This window comes from Bombina bombina, unplaced genomic scaffold (assembly GCF_027579735.1).
Source record: "Bombina bombina isolate aBomBom1 unplaced genomic scaffold, aBomBom1.pri scaffold_1540, whole genome shotgun sequence".
NCBI lineage: Eukaryota > Metazoa > Chordata > Amphibia > Anura > Bombinatoridae > Bombina > Bombina bombina.
Genome location: NW_026512000.1, coordinates 1 through 17,133, shown reverse-complemented (window position 1 = coordinate 17,133; position 17,133 = coordinate 1). Strand labels below are relative to the sequence as shown.

At 42.4% G+C, this 17,133-nt stretch overlaps 1 protein-coding gene across 1 annotated transcript; it reads right to left on the bottom strand.

Moving 5' to 3' along the window:
• Nucleotides 1–1,205: 1,205 nt before the first annotated feature.
• Nucleotides 1,206–2,531, bottom strand: LOC128644087 (anaphase-promoting complex subunit 1; the record flags this gene model as incomplete). The annotated part of the gene is made up of 3 exons (XM_053696804.1): nt 1,206–1,399; nt 2,306–2,359; nt 2,441–2,531. Coding segments are annotated over 3 exons (339 nt in total), but the record flags the coding sequence as incomplete, so codon positions are not given.
• Nucleotides 2,532–17,133: the final 14,602 nt, after the last annotated feature.

Genomic DNA, 17,133 nt, shown 5'->3' with positions numbered 1-17,133 from the left:
CATCCCTCTGACATTCACTGCACGCTGAGAGGAAAACCGGGCTCCAACCTGCTGCGGAGCGCATATCAACGTAGAATCTAGCACAAACTTACTTCACCACCTCCATAGGAGGCAAAGTTTGTAAAACTGATTTGTGGGTGTGGTGAGGGGTGTATTTGTAGGCATTTTGAGGTTTGGGAAACTTTGCCCCTCCTAGTAGGAATGTATATCCCATACGTCACTAGCTCATGGACTCTTGCTAATTACATGAAAGAAAAATGTGATCCCGCCTAGTCACCAGGAGAACCGTATAGTCCAACAAAAGCGCGCCCGAACGTAATGCCGCATCACTTTCCAAAAACCGTTATGTTCACCAAGCCATGAGCCAGAATGCACTACACATATGAAAGTTGAATCATATAACAAACATGATTATAAACCCTTGATTCCAAGATACAAAAGGAGCCTCACTGAGACCCTTAGATATAAGTTAGCCCCGCTAGGTGGTAGCCCCACGGGAAAAAATCTGTAATACAGTACATGAAGAAAGTAAAATGAAACAAACGTACAGGAATCTACGCCGTGGAACAGGAACACGGCCCTTCAAGTGCGACAGATAGTAGCATCACCTCTTCCATGGACTTCAGAAAAGAAAGCAGGCAGCGAAACTCGTCAACGCTGATTGCTTGTGGAGCTGTTAAAACGAGTCGGATAGTTTCGCAGAAAGACTCTTCCTGCATCTCAGGACTCTAACTTTCATCCAGGCTTTCACTGAAAGGCTGACAGGACTACTTAAAACTCCAGTCCCATGCTGAAGAGTACTACCCTCCATTAGAGACTAATTCAAAACTTTTGACACTTCTCTGCCAAGCTCCTGGGACGAAAGGCAAAGAATGACTGGGGGATGAGGGGAATGGGAGGAGTATTTAAGCCTGTGGCTGGGGTGCCTTTGCCTCCTCCTGGTGGCCAGGTTCTGAATTCCCAAAAGTAATGAATGCAGCTTTGGACTCTTTCCATTTATGAAGAAAATTAACTTGAGTTTATCTTAAAAAAACATATTGCCAGATACATATCTGCATTGTGCAGGTCAAAACATAGTTATATATCTATTTAAAACATTTATCATTTAAAGTATGTTTATATATTATCAGAATAGAAGAATGTAAAAAACAGTGCACACAAAAGTTATTTATGTAGCATAAGCGGTTAAACAATCTGAACCTTACCTTCCCCCTCCCAAGAAGAGAAGTCCCAGCGCCATGTGATGTGCCAAGTGAAAGCCATAATTCATCTCTCCTCCTGTCTTCTTGTGCATAAAGCGGCAAAGCTGCAGAGCCCTCAGATTCCCAGAGCCAGACATCACCATGGAAAGGGATAACAACACCACGCTCAGACAGGTCTCAAGGTTGTAATGACCTGTCTAACAGGTGAAGGAAACTTCTTTATCAATGCATATCAATTTAGATATCATTATACATAATACATTTTTGTGGTGTTTAAAAAATTAGACATTACTTTCGATTTCAGGGTTTCCCCCCATTTGCCTGCAGCAAAGCTGTCAACACACTTACGCACAATGGCTGCTCTATTTGTTTAATTGTGTGTGGCATGCTGGGAATTGTAGTTGCAGTGCAAACACTGAAACTATGATTCTCAGTAAGCCAGATGGCCAATGTGCTCATTATGGTCTGCAATGACTAGAATAGATGCATTAGCGCACAAAAGGCACACTCCCCAGAGCAGCACTGTGGACAGTGACACAATGACTGGAATTTACAGGTGTTTCAAAGAAAGGAATCGCTGTGGCCAAGGGAGCTTGCAGAGAAAGACAGGATACAGGATAGTGCTATGGAATCTAAGACTTTAGGCTATGGAGACAGATTACCAATAGGCAATGCGCAGTGGAGGGTGCTGTTTGCCCTGGGGGAAGTCACTTAGAGGTATCAACTTTAAGCACTGTAGTGATGCTCATAATATACAGACACCACATTGTGGTCACATGGCTCCTATAGAAAAGTACCAGTGGTCACTACCTCACACAATATGATCTGGCTGCTACATTTAAATGATAGCTCCCAAGCTGCTCCATAAAACAAGAGTTGGTGCACAACCAAATACAAAGAGTGGCCACTATAGGATCTAGGCAACAATATGGGTCGGTGCTACCGCACTCAATTAAAAGAAAAACACAGTGTAATGTCCTGCTGTCTGATTGGAAGTAACAGGCAAAACTATTTTATGACAATGTTTAGATCTATCATTTAAATGATACTTTTTCTACATATCTGTTAAACTTTGTCAAATAATTAAAAATAGATAAACTTACTATACTTGCTGCTTGAGCTGACAAACATTCAATGAAGTCTTTTGCAAATTTACACTGTGGAAAGAATAAAAACGGTTATGAAAGAATGGACAATAACTGTGGTGCTAACAACAGCATAGTGTGAATGTATCTTACCAAGCAGTTAAAAGCTGCCAGGTTTGCAGAACCAGCAAATCGAAAACCTAAAGCCAAACATGCTCCGGCAATTATGTAGACGTGAGCTTGTCTGAAATAAAAGCAGAGGTCATATAGAAATACATAAAGCAACTTACAAAATCCAGCATAACCTTATGCTTTACATCTCAAAAAACATGCTTCTCCCTGTATCTTGCTTAAAGGGATAGTAAACCCACATTTTTTCTTTCATGATTCAGATAGAGCATGCAATTGTAAGCAACTTTCTAATTTAATCCTATTATCAATTTTTCTTCCTTCTCTTGGAATCTTTATTTGAAAAGCAGAGATGTATGTTTAACCCCTTAATGACCGCAGCACTTTTCCATTTTCTGTCCGTTTGGGACCAAGGCTATTTTTACATTTTTGAGGTGTTTGTGTTTAGCTGTAATTTTCCTCTTACTCATTTACTGTACCCACACATATTATATACCGTTTTTCTCGCCATTAAATGGGCTTTCTAAAGATACCATTATTTTTATCATATCTTATAATTTACTCTAATTTTTTTTATAAAATATGAGGAAAAAATGGAAAAAAACACACTTTTTCTAACTTTGACCCCCAAAATCTGTTACACATCTACAACCACCAAAAAAATCCCATGCTAAATAGTTTCTAAATTTTGTTCTGAGTTTAGAAATACCCAATGTTTACATGTTCTTTGCTTTTTTTGCAAGTTATAGGTCCATAAATACAAGTAGCACTTTGCTATTTCCAAACCACTTTTTTTCAAAATGAGTGCTAGTTACATTGGGACACTGATATCTTTCAGGAATCCCTGAATATCCATTGACATGTATATATTTTTTTTTAGAAGACATCCCAAAGTATTGATCTAGGCCCATTTTGGTATATTTCATGCCACCATTTCACCGCCAAATGCGATCAAATAAAAAAAATTGTTCACTTTTTCACAAATTTTTTCACAAACTTTAGGTTTCTCACTGAAATTATTTACAAACAGCTTGTGCAATTATGGCATAAATGGTTGTAAATTCTTCTCTGGGATCCCCTTTGTTCATAAATAGCAGACATATATGGCTTTGGCGTTGCTTTTTGGTAATTAGAAGGCTGCTAAATGCCACTGCGCACCACACGTGTTTTATGCCCAGCAGTGAAGGGGTTAATTAGGGAGCATGTAGGGAGCTTGTATGGTTAATTTTAGCTTTAGTGTAGTGTAGTAGACAACCCCAAGTATTGATCTAGGCCCATTTTGGTATATTTCATGCCACCATTTCACCACCATATGCGATCAAATTTAAAAAAACGTTAAATTTTTCACAATTTTAGGTTTCTCACTGAAATTATTTACAAACAGCTTATGCAATTATGGCACAAATGGTTGTAAATGCTTTTCTGGGATCCCCTTTGTTTAGAAATAGCAGACATATATGACTTCGGCGTTGCTTTTTGGTAATTAGAAGGCCGCTAAATGCTGCTGCGCATCACACGTATATTATGGCTAGCAGTGAAGGGGTTAATTAGGTAGTTTGTAGGGAGCTTGCAGGGTTAATTTTAGCTTTAGTGTAGAGATCAGCCTCCCACCTGACACATCAGACCCCCTGATCCCTCCCAAACAGCTCCCTTCCCTCCCCCACCCCACAATTGTCCCCGCCATCTTAAGTACTGGCAGAAAGTCTGCCAGTACTAAAATAAAAGGTTTTTTTAATTTTTTTTAGCATATTTACATATGCTGCTTTGTAGAATCCCCCCTTAGCCCCCAACCTCCCTGATCCACCCCCAAAACAGCTCTCTTACCCTCCCCCTCTGCATTATTGGGGGCCATCTTGGGTACTGGCAGCTGTCTGCCAGTACCCAGTTTCAAGAAAAAAACGTGTTTTTTTAAAACAAAAATAGAAATTATGTAGTGTAGATTCACCCCCCTAACAGACAAACCCCAACACCTTAATTGATTAATAAAAAAAAAACTTTTATTCCCTTTTTTATGCATTTTTTTTTTTACTTTTTTCTGTAGTGTAGCGGTTCCCACCCGCTCCCTCCCCGTGCACGCGCCCGCCCCCGCCCTTCCGTGCGCGCCCCCGATCGCCCACGCCCACGATCCCGCCCCTCCTGCACGTCGCCAAGGCCATCGATGGCCACCACCCGCCTCCCACCAGCCTCCCACCCACCAACGCGGTAAGCCAACAATCTCCGGTGCAGAGAGGGCCACAGAGTGGCTCTCTCTGCACCGGATGGCTTAAAAATGTTATTGCAGGATGCCTCGATATCGAGGCATCACTGCAATAACCGGAAAGCAGCTGGAAGCGAGCAGGATCACTTCCAGCTGCTTTCCAGACCGAGGACGTGCAGGGTACGTTCTCAGGCATTAACTGCCTTTTTTCTGAGGACGTACCCTGCACGTCCTCAGTCATTAAGGGGTTAAGAGTTGCCCAATTTTTGGTTCAGAACCTGGGTTGCACTTGCCGATTGGTTAGTTACATTTAGCCACCAATAAGCAAGTGCAACCCGGGCTCTGAACCAAAAATGGGCCAGCTCTTAAACAAACATTTCTGCTTTTCAAATAAAGATTCCAAGAGAAGGAAGAAAAAATTGATAATAGGATTAAATTAGAAAATTGCTTACAATTGCATGCTCTATCTGAATCATGAAAGAAAAAATGTGGGTTTACTATCCCTTTAAAGGGACATGAAACCCAAAGTTTTTCTTTCGTGGTTCAGATAAGAGAATACAGTTTAAACATCTTTCCAATTTACTTTTGTCATCTAATTTGTTTAATTCTCTTGGAATCCTATCTTGAAGAAGCAGCAATGCACTACTAGGAACTAGATGAATGCACTGCGTGAGCCAAGAACTTAAGGCATATAGGTGCATCCACCAATCAGCAGCTCCTGGGTCTTCCTAGGTATACACTTCAACAAAGGATATCAAGGAAACAAAACCAATTGGATAACAGAAGTACATTGGAAAGCTGTTTAAAATCACATGCTCTATCTGAATCATCAAAAAAAACTAATTTGTGTTTATGTCCCTTTAATCATATTTAGGGTTAAAAAATCTTGAGGCTTTGCAGGAGTAAAATTAAAAGTCTCTTACATTGCATACTCTAACTGAACCATTACATTTTGATTTTCATGTCCTTTAAACCTCTTTAGTCTATAAAAAAGGGACAACGTTTAAAAGGATATTGTTCATCCTCTGCTGTGACAAATTAGGGACAGATATAAGTGAGCTCCTGCATTAAATCAAGGAATCACTCAGTGGAATGTTATAGGGCCAGGGTCCTTGAGTCTTCTTGACACACATGCTCCTACCTGTCATCTGGGGACAATGAAACCCCCAAAACTCACACACAAATTAAACCTTTCATCAGGAATTACATTTGATGTTTAAAGGGACAGTAAACACCTCAAGATATATATATATATATATATATATATATATATATATATATATATATATATATATATATACACACACACACGTACACACACACATAACAGAATTTATGCTTACCTGATAAATTACTTTCTCCAACGGTGTGTCCGGTCCACGGCGTCATCCATTACTTGTGGGATATTCTCCTCCCCTACAGGGAAAGGCAAGGTGAGCACACAGCAAGAGCTGTCCATATAGCTCCCCCTCTGGCTCCGCCCCCCAGTCATTCGACCGACGGTTAGGAGAAAAAGGAGAAACTATAGGGTGCCGTGGTGACTGTAGTGTATAAAGAAAAAGAAACATTTTTCAAACCTGATTAAAAAACCAGAGCGGGCCGTGGACCGGACACACCGTTGGAGAAAGTAATTTATCAGGTAAGCATAAATTCTGTTTTCTCCAAAATTGGTGTGTCCGGTCCACTTCGTCATCCATTACTTGTGGGAACCAATACCAAAGCTTTAGGACAAGGATGAAGGGAGGGAGCAAATCAGGTTACCTAAACAGAAGGCACCACGGCTTGCAAAACCTTTCTCCCAAAAACAGCCTCCGAAGAAGCAAAAATATCAAATTTGTAATATTTGGCAAAAGTGTGCAGAGAAGACCAAGTCGCTGCCTTACATATCTGATTAACAGAAGCCTCGTTCTTGAAGGCCCATGTGGAAGCCACAGCCCTAGTGGAGTGAGCTGTGATTCGTTCAGGAGGCTGCCGTCCGGCAGTCTCATAAGCCAATCGGATAATGCTTTTCAGCCAGAAAGAAAGAGAGGTAGCAATAGCTTTTTGTCCTCTCCTCTTACCAGAGTAAACGACAAACAAGGATGAGGTTTGTCTAAAATTCTTTGTTGCTTCTAAATAGAACTTTAAAGCACGGACTACATCTAAATTGTGTAACAAACGTTCCTTCTTTGAAACTGGATTCGGACACAGAGAAGGAACAACTATTTCTTGGTTAATATTCTTGTTGGAAACAACTTTTGGAAGAAAACCAGGCTTGGTACGCAAAATAACCTTATCTGAATGGAACACCAGATAGGGTGGATCACACTGCAAAGCAGATAATTCAGAAACTCTTCTTGCAGAAGAAATAGCAACCAAAAACAGAACTTTCCAAGATAGTAACTTGCTATCTATGGAATGTAAGGGTTCAAACGGAACCCCCTGAAGAACTGAAAGAACTAAATTTAGACTCCAAGGAGGAGTCAAGGGTCTGTAAACAGGCTTGATTCTGACCAAAGCCTGTACAAAAGCTTGTACCTCTGGCACAGCTGCCAGTCGTTTGTATAACAAGACAGATAAAGCAGAAATCTGTCCTTTTAGAGAACTCGCTGACAATCCCTTATCCAAACCTTCTTGGAGAAAGGAGAGGATCTTAGGAATTTTAATCTTACTCCAAGAGAATCCCTTGGATTCACACCAACAGATATATCTTTTCCATATTTTATGGTAAATCTTTCTAGACACAGGTTTTCTGGATCTATCACTGAATCTGAAAACCCACGCTTGGATAAAATCAAACGTTTAATTTCCAAGCAGTCAGCTGCAGAGAAATTTGATTTGGATGTTCGAATGGACCTTGTACTAGAAGATCCTGTCTCAAAGGTAGCTTCCATGGTGGAGCCGATGACATATTCACCAGGTATGCATACCAAGTCCTGCGCGGCCACGCAGGAGCTATCAGAATCACAGAGGCCTTCTCCTGTTTGAACCTGGCTACAAGCCTGGGAAGGAGAGGGAACGGTGGAAACGCATAAGCTAGGTTGAACGACCAAGGCGCCACTAATGCATCCACTAGAGTGGCCTTGGGATCCCTGGATCTGGACCCGTAGCAAGGAACCTTGAAGTTCTGACGAGACGCCATCAGATCCATGTCTGGAATGCCCCATAATTGAGTCAACTGGGCAAACACCTCCGGGTGGAGTTCCCACTCCCCCGGATAGAAAATCTGACGACTCAGATAATCCGCCTCCCAGTTGTCTACTCCTGGGATGTGGATTGCAGATAGGTGGCAGGAGTGATCCTCCGCCCATTTGATGATCTTGGATACCTCTCTCATCGCCAAGGAACTCCTTGTTCCTCCCTGATGGTTGATGTAAGCTACAGTCGTCATGTTATCTGACTGGAATCTTATGTATCCGGCCTTCGCTAGATGAGGCCAAGCCCGGAGAGCATTGAATATCGCTCTCAGTTCCAGGATGTTGATCGGGAGAAGAGACTCTTCCCGAGACCATAAACCCTGAGTTTTCAGGGAATCCCAGACCGCGCCCCAGCCTGATAGACTGGCGTCGGTCGTGACAATGACCCACTTTGGTCTGCAGAAACTCATTCCCTGAGACAGGTGATCCTGTCTACTGGAGCATGCACAGTTGTAATGGTCTTAGATGAATTCGAGCAAAAGGAACTATGTCCATTGCTGCAACCATCAACCCTACTACTTCCATGCACTGAGCTATGGAAGGCTGCAGAATAGAGAGAAGAACTTGACAAGCGTTTAGAAGCTTTGACTTTCTGACTTCTCTCAGGAAGATCTTCATTTCAAAAGAATCTATTATTGTTCCCAAAAAGGGAACTCTTGTCGACGGAGACAGGGAACTCTTTTCTACGTTCACCTTAGACCCGTGAGATCTGAGAAAGGCTAGAACAATGTCTGTATGAGCCTTTGCCTTGGAAAGAGACGACGCTTGAATTAGAATGTCGTCCAGATAAGGTGCCACTGCAATGCCCCTTGGTCTTAGAACCGCTAGAAGGGACCCGAGCACCTTTGTGAAAATTCTGGGAGCAGTGGCTAGTCCGAATGGGAGAGCCACGAACTGATAATGTTTGTCCAGAAAGGCGAACCTTAGGAACTGATGATGATCTTTGTGGATAGGAATATGTAGATACGCATCCTTTAAATCCACGGTAGTCATATATTGACCCTCCTGGATTGTAGGTAAAATTGTTCGAATGGTTTCCATTTTGAACGATGGAACTCTGAGAAATTTGTTTAGAATTTTTAAATCCAGAATTGGTCTGAAAGTTCCCTCTTCTTTGGGAACTACAAACAGATTTGAGTAAAAACCCCTGACCTTGTTCCACAGTTGGAACTGGGTGTATCACTCCCATCTTTAACAGGTCTTCTACACAATGTAAGAATGCCTGTCTACTTTTTTGGTTTGAAGATAAGTGAGAAATGTGGAACCTTCCCCTTGGGGGTAGTTCCTTGAATTCTAGAAGATAACCCCGAGAGACTATTTCTAGTGTCCAGGGATCCTGAACATCTCTTGCCCAAGCCTGAGCAAAGAGAGAGAGTCTGTCCTTTACTAGATCCGGTCCCGGATCGGGGGCTACCCCTTCATGCTGTCTTTGTAGCAGCAGGAGGCTTCTTGGCCTGTTTACCCTTATTCCAGCCTTGCATTGGTTTCCAAGCTGGTTTAGTCTGGGAAGCGTTACCCTCTTGTCTAGAGGCTGCCGAGTTAGAAGCCGGTCCGTTCCTGAAATTGCGAAAGGAACGAAAATTGGACTTATTCTTAGCCTTGAAAGGCCTATCCTGTGGGAGGGCATGGCCCTTTCCCCCAGTGATGTCTGAAATAATTTCTTTCAATTCTGGCCCAAAAAGGGTCTTACCTTTGAAAGGGATATTAAGCAATTTTGTCTTGGAAGATAAATCCGCCGACCAAGACTTTAGCCAGAGCGCTCTGCGCGCCACAATTGCAAACCCTGAATTTTTCGCCGCTAATCTCGCTAACTGCAAAGCGGCGTCTAAAATAAAGGAATTAGCTAACTTAAGTGCGTGAATTCTGTCCATGACTTCCTCATACGGAGTCTCCCTACTGAGCGACTTTTCCAGTTCCTCGAACCAGAACCACGCCGCTGTAGTGACAGGAATAATGCACGAAATAGGTTGAAGGAGGTAACCTTGCTGTACAAAAATCTTTTTAAGCAAACCCTCCAATTTTTTATCCATAGGATCTTTGAAAACACAATTGTCCTCAATGGGAATGGTCGTGCGTTTGGCTAGTGTAGAAACCGCCCCCTCGACCTTAGGGACTGTTTGCCATATGTCCTTCCTGGGGTCGACCATAGGGAACAATTTCTTAAATATAGGAGGAGGGACAAAAGGTATGCCTGGCTTCTCCCACTCCTTATTCACTATGTCCGCCACCCGTTTAGGTATCGGAAAGGCATCAGGGTGCACCGGGACCTCTAGGAACTTGTCCATCTTGCACAAGTTTTCTGGGATGACCAGATTGTCACAATCATCCAGAGTAGATAGCACCTCCTTAAGTAATGCGCGGAGATGCTCTGATTTAAATTTAAATGTCACAACATCAGGTTCTGCCTGCTGAGAAATTCTTCCTGTATCAGAAATTTCTCCATCTGAGAAACCCTCCCTCACTGCCACTTCAGACTGGTGTGAGGGTATGACAGAAAAATTATCATCAGCGCCCTCCTGCTCTACAGTGTTTAAAACAGAGCAATCGCGCTTTCTCTGAAATGCTGGCATTTTGGATAAAATATTAGCTATGGAGTTAACCATTACTGCCGTCAATTGTTGCATAGTAACAAGCATTGGCACGCTAGAAGTACTAGGGGTCGCCTGCGCGGGCATAACTGGTATAGACACAGAAGGAGAAGATGTAGAACTATCTCTACTTCCTTCATCAGAGGAATCATCCTGGGCAACCTTACTATTTGTGACAATACTGTCCTTACTGTGTTTGGACGCTATGGCACAATTATCACATATATTTGAAGGGGGAACCACATTGGCTTCCATACATACAGAACATGATCTATCAGAAGGTACAGACATGTTAAACAGGCTTAAACTGGTTAATAAAGTACAAAAACCGTTTTAAAACAAAACAGTTACTGTCTCTTTAAATGTTAAACAGGGCACACTTTATTACTGAATATATGAAAAACTATGAAGGAATGATCCAATCTTTAACAAATTTTCACCACAGTGTCTTAATGCATTCAAAGTATTGCACCCCAATTTTCAAGCTGTTAACCCTTAAAATGTGGAAACCGGAGCCGTTTGCAATTTTAACCCCACTACAGTCCCAGCCACAGCCTTTGTTGTGACTTCAACTATCCCAGGGGGGTATTTCAAGCCTTCTAGGAACTTTTTCAGTGGACACCAGACCCTCTCACATGCATCTGCATGCACTGTACTTAAAAGAAACTGTGCAATAATGGCGCGAAAATGAGGCTCTGCCTAATACAGTGAAAGGCCCCTCCTGACTGGGAAGGTGTCTTAACTAGTGCCTGGCGATAAAAAACGTTCCCCAAATAATAAAAGTGTGAAATCCACTTCAAACTTTAAATAAAAACTTAAATAAACAATCGATTTAGCCCTTAAGAGTGTCCACCAGTTAATAGCCCATAATAAGCCCTTCATTCTTTCTAAGTCTAAGAAAATGGCTTACCGATCCCCATGAGGGAAAAATGACAGCCTTCCAGCATTACACAGTCTTGTTAGAAAATGGCTAGTCATACCTTGAGCAGAAAAGTCTGCAAACTGTTCCCACCAACTGAAGTTCTCTCATCTCAACAGTCCTGTGTGGGAACAGCAATCGATTTTAGTTACTGCTGCTAAAATCATACTCCTCTTTTAAACAGAACTCTTCATCTCTTTCTGTTTCAGAGTAAATAGTACATACCAGTACTATTTTAAAATAACAAACTCTTGATAGAAGAAATAAAAAACTACAACTAACACCACAAACTCCTCACCATCCCCCTGGAGATGCTACTTGTTCAGAGCGGCAAGGAGAATGACTGGGGGGCGGAGCCAGAGGGGGAGCTATATGGACAGCTCTTGCTGTGTGCTTTCCTTGCCTTTCCCTGTAGGGGAGGAGAATATCCCACAAGTAATGGATGACGCCGAGGACCGGACACACCAATGTTGGAGAAATATATATTAGGGCTGCACGATTAATCGCATATGCATTTTAAAACCGCGATTAATCGCCGCGATTTTAAAACCGCGAGGAGTCGCAATTTTTTTTCTACATAAAAAATTCCTTTATAAGTGGCTGTAATGCATTCATTTATTTGTGATTTCTTGCAAACCAGCTCCATTTAGTGGTTGCTTTTAGCACACATTTGTAAAATGGCTCTTTTACTTTCACTTTCTGTTCTGAGAAGCAGCCGATCAATCAAGAAGGGTCTAGCTGCAGACTGGAGCTCCACTCTAGACAGGAAACATGTGACTTCCACTCAAAGCTTCTTTTTTTTTAAATCAACTTTAATGTAACAAACAACCTATAGACAATCATTCTGAAAATGAAACATTTTGCAGCTTTCTTGTTCTTCTTAATGTGCACTCACGGTGGTTACCTTATAAATGACAATCAGCATAAACCACTGAGTGCACATTAAGAAGAACAAGAAAGCTGCAAAATGTTTCGTTTTCAGAATGATTGTCTATAGGTTGTTTGTTACATTAAAGTTGATTAAAAAGAAAAAAAAAAAGCTTTGAGTGTAGGTCACATGTTTCCTGTCTAGAGTCAGTGGAGGTCACATGTTTCCTGTCTAGAGTGGAGTTTCAGTCTGCAGCTAGACTACTTTGGATCAATCTAGAAATCTAAAAGAAAAACCCATGTAGGAATGAAGAGCAGAGAAAGCCACTTATATTTCCCCCTAGGGACGTCTGCAGTCTGAAACTTAGGGTATGTAAACATTATGGAACCTCCCACACAATCTCCTGCTCTCTGAGAAACGTCTCAAATACATAGCAGATGCAGTTAACCCCACAGCTCCCAAAAAAGGCTAAAACTGCAGTCCCCTCTGCTGCTGGGTTAACTTAACTGCATCTACAATGTATTTTATATCAGTAAGGCACAGCATTTCTGAAAGGAGCAGCCCCCCACCCCTTCTGCTATATGCCTGTAATGGATTCCTGGACAGGAGCAGGGCTCATTTTCAGTCAAATTAAAATGTTTAAAAAAAGAAGAAAAAAAATATAATATATATATATATATATATATATATATATATATATATATATATATATCTGTGTGCAACTATGTATGTGAGTGTATATTATATATAGCAAAAGAGAGTCCCCCCAAAAGGAGAAAAAAGGAGGCTGATGCAGAATCCAAAAGGCAGTTTCAAAGTAGATTTATTTAAGCAAAAGTGCTAATGCTTAGGTGATAACAAAGGCTTAACACCTGACGCGTTTCGCGCATGCGCTTCATCAGAGGTCTATGTATGTGAGTGTATATTATATGTATGTATATATGTGTGTATATATATGTATGTGTGTGTGTATATATATATATATATATATATATATGTGTGTGTGTGTATAATTGTGTGTGTATGTGGCTTACACTGCTTCATTTGTTAATCATACCACTGTCCACAGTTAGAATAACTGTCCAAGAAAACATGACAATGTTGTGTGTCATAAGACCTAATAACTGGCTAGTGGCTACTATTTAATCACATCACAGGCAGCAAATTTTATTTCAACTATTATGTGGTTTGTATTTTTATGCTCCAAGAGTGTATTGGACATTGAGAAAACATAATTTATGCTTACCTGATAAATTTATTTCTCTTGTAGTGTGTTCAGTCCACGGGTCATCCATTACTTATGGGATATATTCTCCTTCCCAACAGGAAGTTGCAAGAGGATCACCCAAGCAGAGCTGCTATATAGCTCCTCCCCTCACATGACATATCCAGTCATTCGACCGAAACAAGACTAGAAAGGAGAAACTATAGGGTGCAGTGGTGACTGGAGTTATAATTTAAAATTTAGAACCTGCCTCAAAAAGACAGGGCGGGCCGTGGACTGAACACACTACAAGAGAAATAAATTTATCAGGTAAGCATAAATTATGTTTTCTCTTGTTAAGTGTGTTCAGTCCACGGGTCATCCATTACTTATGGGATACCAATACCAAAGCTAAAGTACACGGATGAAGGGAGGGACAAGGCAGGAACATTAAACAGAAGGAACCACTGCCTGTAGAACCTTTCTCCCAAAAACAGCCTCCGAAGAAGCAAAAGTGTCAAATTTGTAAAATTTGGAAAAAGTATGAAGTGAAGACCAAGTTGCAGCCTTGCAAATCTGTTCAACAGAGGCCTCATTTTTAAAGGCCTAAGTGGAAGCCACAGCTCTAGTGGAATGAGCCGTAATTCTTTCAGGAGGCTGCTGTCCAGCAGTCTCATAGGCTAAACGTATTATGTAAACGACAAACAGGGAAGAAGTTTGCCGAAAATCTTTAGTTGCCTGTAAGTAGAAATTCAGGGCACGGACCACGTCTAGATTATGCAAAAGACGTTCCTTCTTTGAAGAAGGATTAGGACACAATGATGGAACAACAATCTCTTGATTGATATTCCTGTTAGAAACAACCTTAGGCAAAAATCCAGGTTTAGTACGCAGGACTACCTTGTCTGAATGAAAGATCAGATAAGGAGAATCACAATGTAAGGCAGATAACTCCGAGACTCTTCGAGCCGAGGAAATAGCCATCAAAAACAGAACTTTCCAAGATAAAAGCTTAATATCAATGGAATGAAGGGGTTCAAACGGAACACCCTGAAGAACTTTAAGAACCAAGTTTAAGCTCCACGGAGGAGCAACAGCTTTAAACACAGGCTTAATCCTAGCCAAAGCCTGACAAAAAGCCTGGAGGTCTGGATTCTCTGCCAGACGCTTGTGTAAAAGAATAGACAGAGCAGAAATCTGTCCCTTTAGAGAACTAGCGGATAAGCCCTTTTCTAAACCCTCTTGTAGAAAAGACAATATCCTAGGAATCCTAACCTTACTCCATGAGTAACTCTTGGATTCACACCAATATAAATATTTACGCCATATCTTATGGTAAATTTTTATGGTAACAGGTTTCCGAGCCTGTATCAATGTATCAATAACCGAATCCGAAAACCCACGCTTTGATAGAATCAAGCGTTCAATCTCCAAGCAGTCAGCCTCAGAGAAATTAGGTTTGGATGGTTGAAAGGACCCTGAATTAGAAGGTCCTGCCTCAGAGGTAGAGACCATGGTGGACAGGACGACATGTCCACTAGGTCTGCATACCAGGTCCTGCGTGGCCACGCAGGCTCTATCAGAATCACCGATGCTCTCTCCTGTTTCATCCTGGGAATCAGTCGAGGTAGCAACGGAAAAGGTGGAAACACATAAGCTATGTTGAAAACCCAAGGGGCTGCTAGTGCATCTACCAGCACCGCTCCTGGGTCCCTGGACCTGGATCCGTAACGAGGAAGCTTGGCGTTCTGGCGAGATGCCATAAGATCCAGATCCGGTTTGCCCCAACGACGAATCAGTTGAGCAAATACCTCCGGGTGTAGTTCCCACTCCCCCGGAAGAAAAGTCTGGCGACTTAGAAAATCCGCCTCCCAGTTCTCCACACCTGGGATGTAGATCGCTGACAGGTGGCAAGAGTGTGACTCTGCCCAGCGAATTATCTTCGAGACTTCCAACATCGCTAGGGAACTCCTGGTTCCCCCTTGATGATTGATGTAAGCCACAGTCGTGATGTTGTCCGACTGAAACCTGATGAACCTCAGTGTTGCTAACTGAGGCCAAGCTAGAAGAGCATTGAATATTGCTCTTAATTCTAGAATGTTGATTGGGAGGAGTTTCTCCTCCTGAGTCTACGATCCCTGAGCCTTCAGGGAGTTCCAGACTGCTCCCCAGCCTAGAAGGCTGGCATCTGTTGTTACAATCGTCCAATCTGGTCTGCGAAAGGTCATTCCTTCGGACAGATGAACCCATGACAACCACCAGAGAAGAGAATCTCTGGTCTCCTGGTCCAGATTTAGCAAAGGGGACAGATCTGAGTAATCCCCGTTCCACTGACTTAGCATGCATAGTTGCAGCGGTCTGAGATGCAGGCGCGCAAATGGCACTATGTCCATTGCCGCGACCATCAAGCCGATTACTTCCATACACTGAGCTACTGATGGACTTGGAATGGATTGAAGGGCACAGCAAACATTGAGAATCTTTGATAACCTGGACTCCGTCAGGTAAATCTTCATCTCTACAGAATCTATAAGAGTCCCTAGAAAAGGAACCCTTGTGAGTGGTAACAGAGAACTCTTTTCCACGTTCACTTTCCACCCATGCGACCTCAGAAATGCTAGAACTATCTCTGTATGAGACTTTGCATTTTGAAAACTTGACGCTTGTATCAGAATGTCGTCTAGGTACGGAGCCACCGCTATGCCTCGTGGTCTTAGTACCGCCAGAAGTGAGCCCAGAACCTTTGTAAAAATTCTCGGGGCCGTAGCTAACCCGAAGGTAAGAGCTACAAACTGGTAATGCCTGTCTAGAAAGGCAAACCTTAGGTACCGATAATGATCTTTGTGAATCGGTATGGGAAGGTAGGCATCCTTTAAGTCCACTGTGGTCATATATTGACCCTCTTGGATCATGGGTAGGATGGTCCGAATGGTTTCCATCTTGAACGATGGAACCCTTAGGAATTTGTTTAAGATCTTTAAGTCTAAGATTGGTCTGAAGGTTCCCTCTTTTTTGGGAACCACAAACAGATTTGAGTAAAACCCTTGCCCTTGTTCCGTTCGCGGAACTGGGTGGATCACTCCCATCACTAAGAGGTCTTGTACACATTGTAGAAATGCCTCTTTCTTTACTAGGTTTGTTGATAACCTTGACAGATGAAACCTCCCTTGTGGAGGAGAAGTTTTGAAATCCAGAAGGTATCCCTGAGATATAATCTCCAACGTCCAGGGATCCTGTACATCTCTTGCCCAAGCCTGGGCGAAGAGAGAAAGTCTGCCCCCCACTAGATCCGTCTCCGGAGAGGGGGCCCTGTCTTCATGCTGTCTTAGGGGCGGAAGTAGGCTTTCTGGCCTGCTTGCCCTTGTTCCATGACTGGTTGCCTTTCCAACCCTGTCTGTAACGAGCAGTAGTTCCTTCCTGTTTTGGAGCGGAGGAAGTTGATGCTGCTCCCGCCTTGAAGTTACGAAAGGCACGAAAAACAGAATTTATGTTTACCTGATAAATTTCTTTCTCCAACGGTGTGTCCGGTCCACGGCGTCATCCTTACTTGTGGGATATTCTCTTCCCCAACAGGAAATGGCAAAGAGCCCAGCAAAGCTGGTCACATGATCCCTCCTAGGCTCCGCCTACCCCAGTCATTCGACCGACGTTAAGGAGGAATATTTGCATAGGAGAAACCATATGGTACCGTGGTGACTGTAGTTAAAGAAAATAAAATATCAGACCTGATTAAAAAAACCAGGGCGGGCCGTGGACCGGACACAC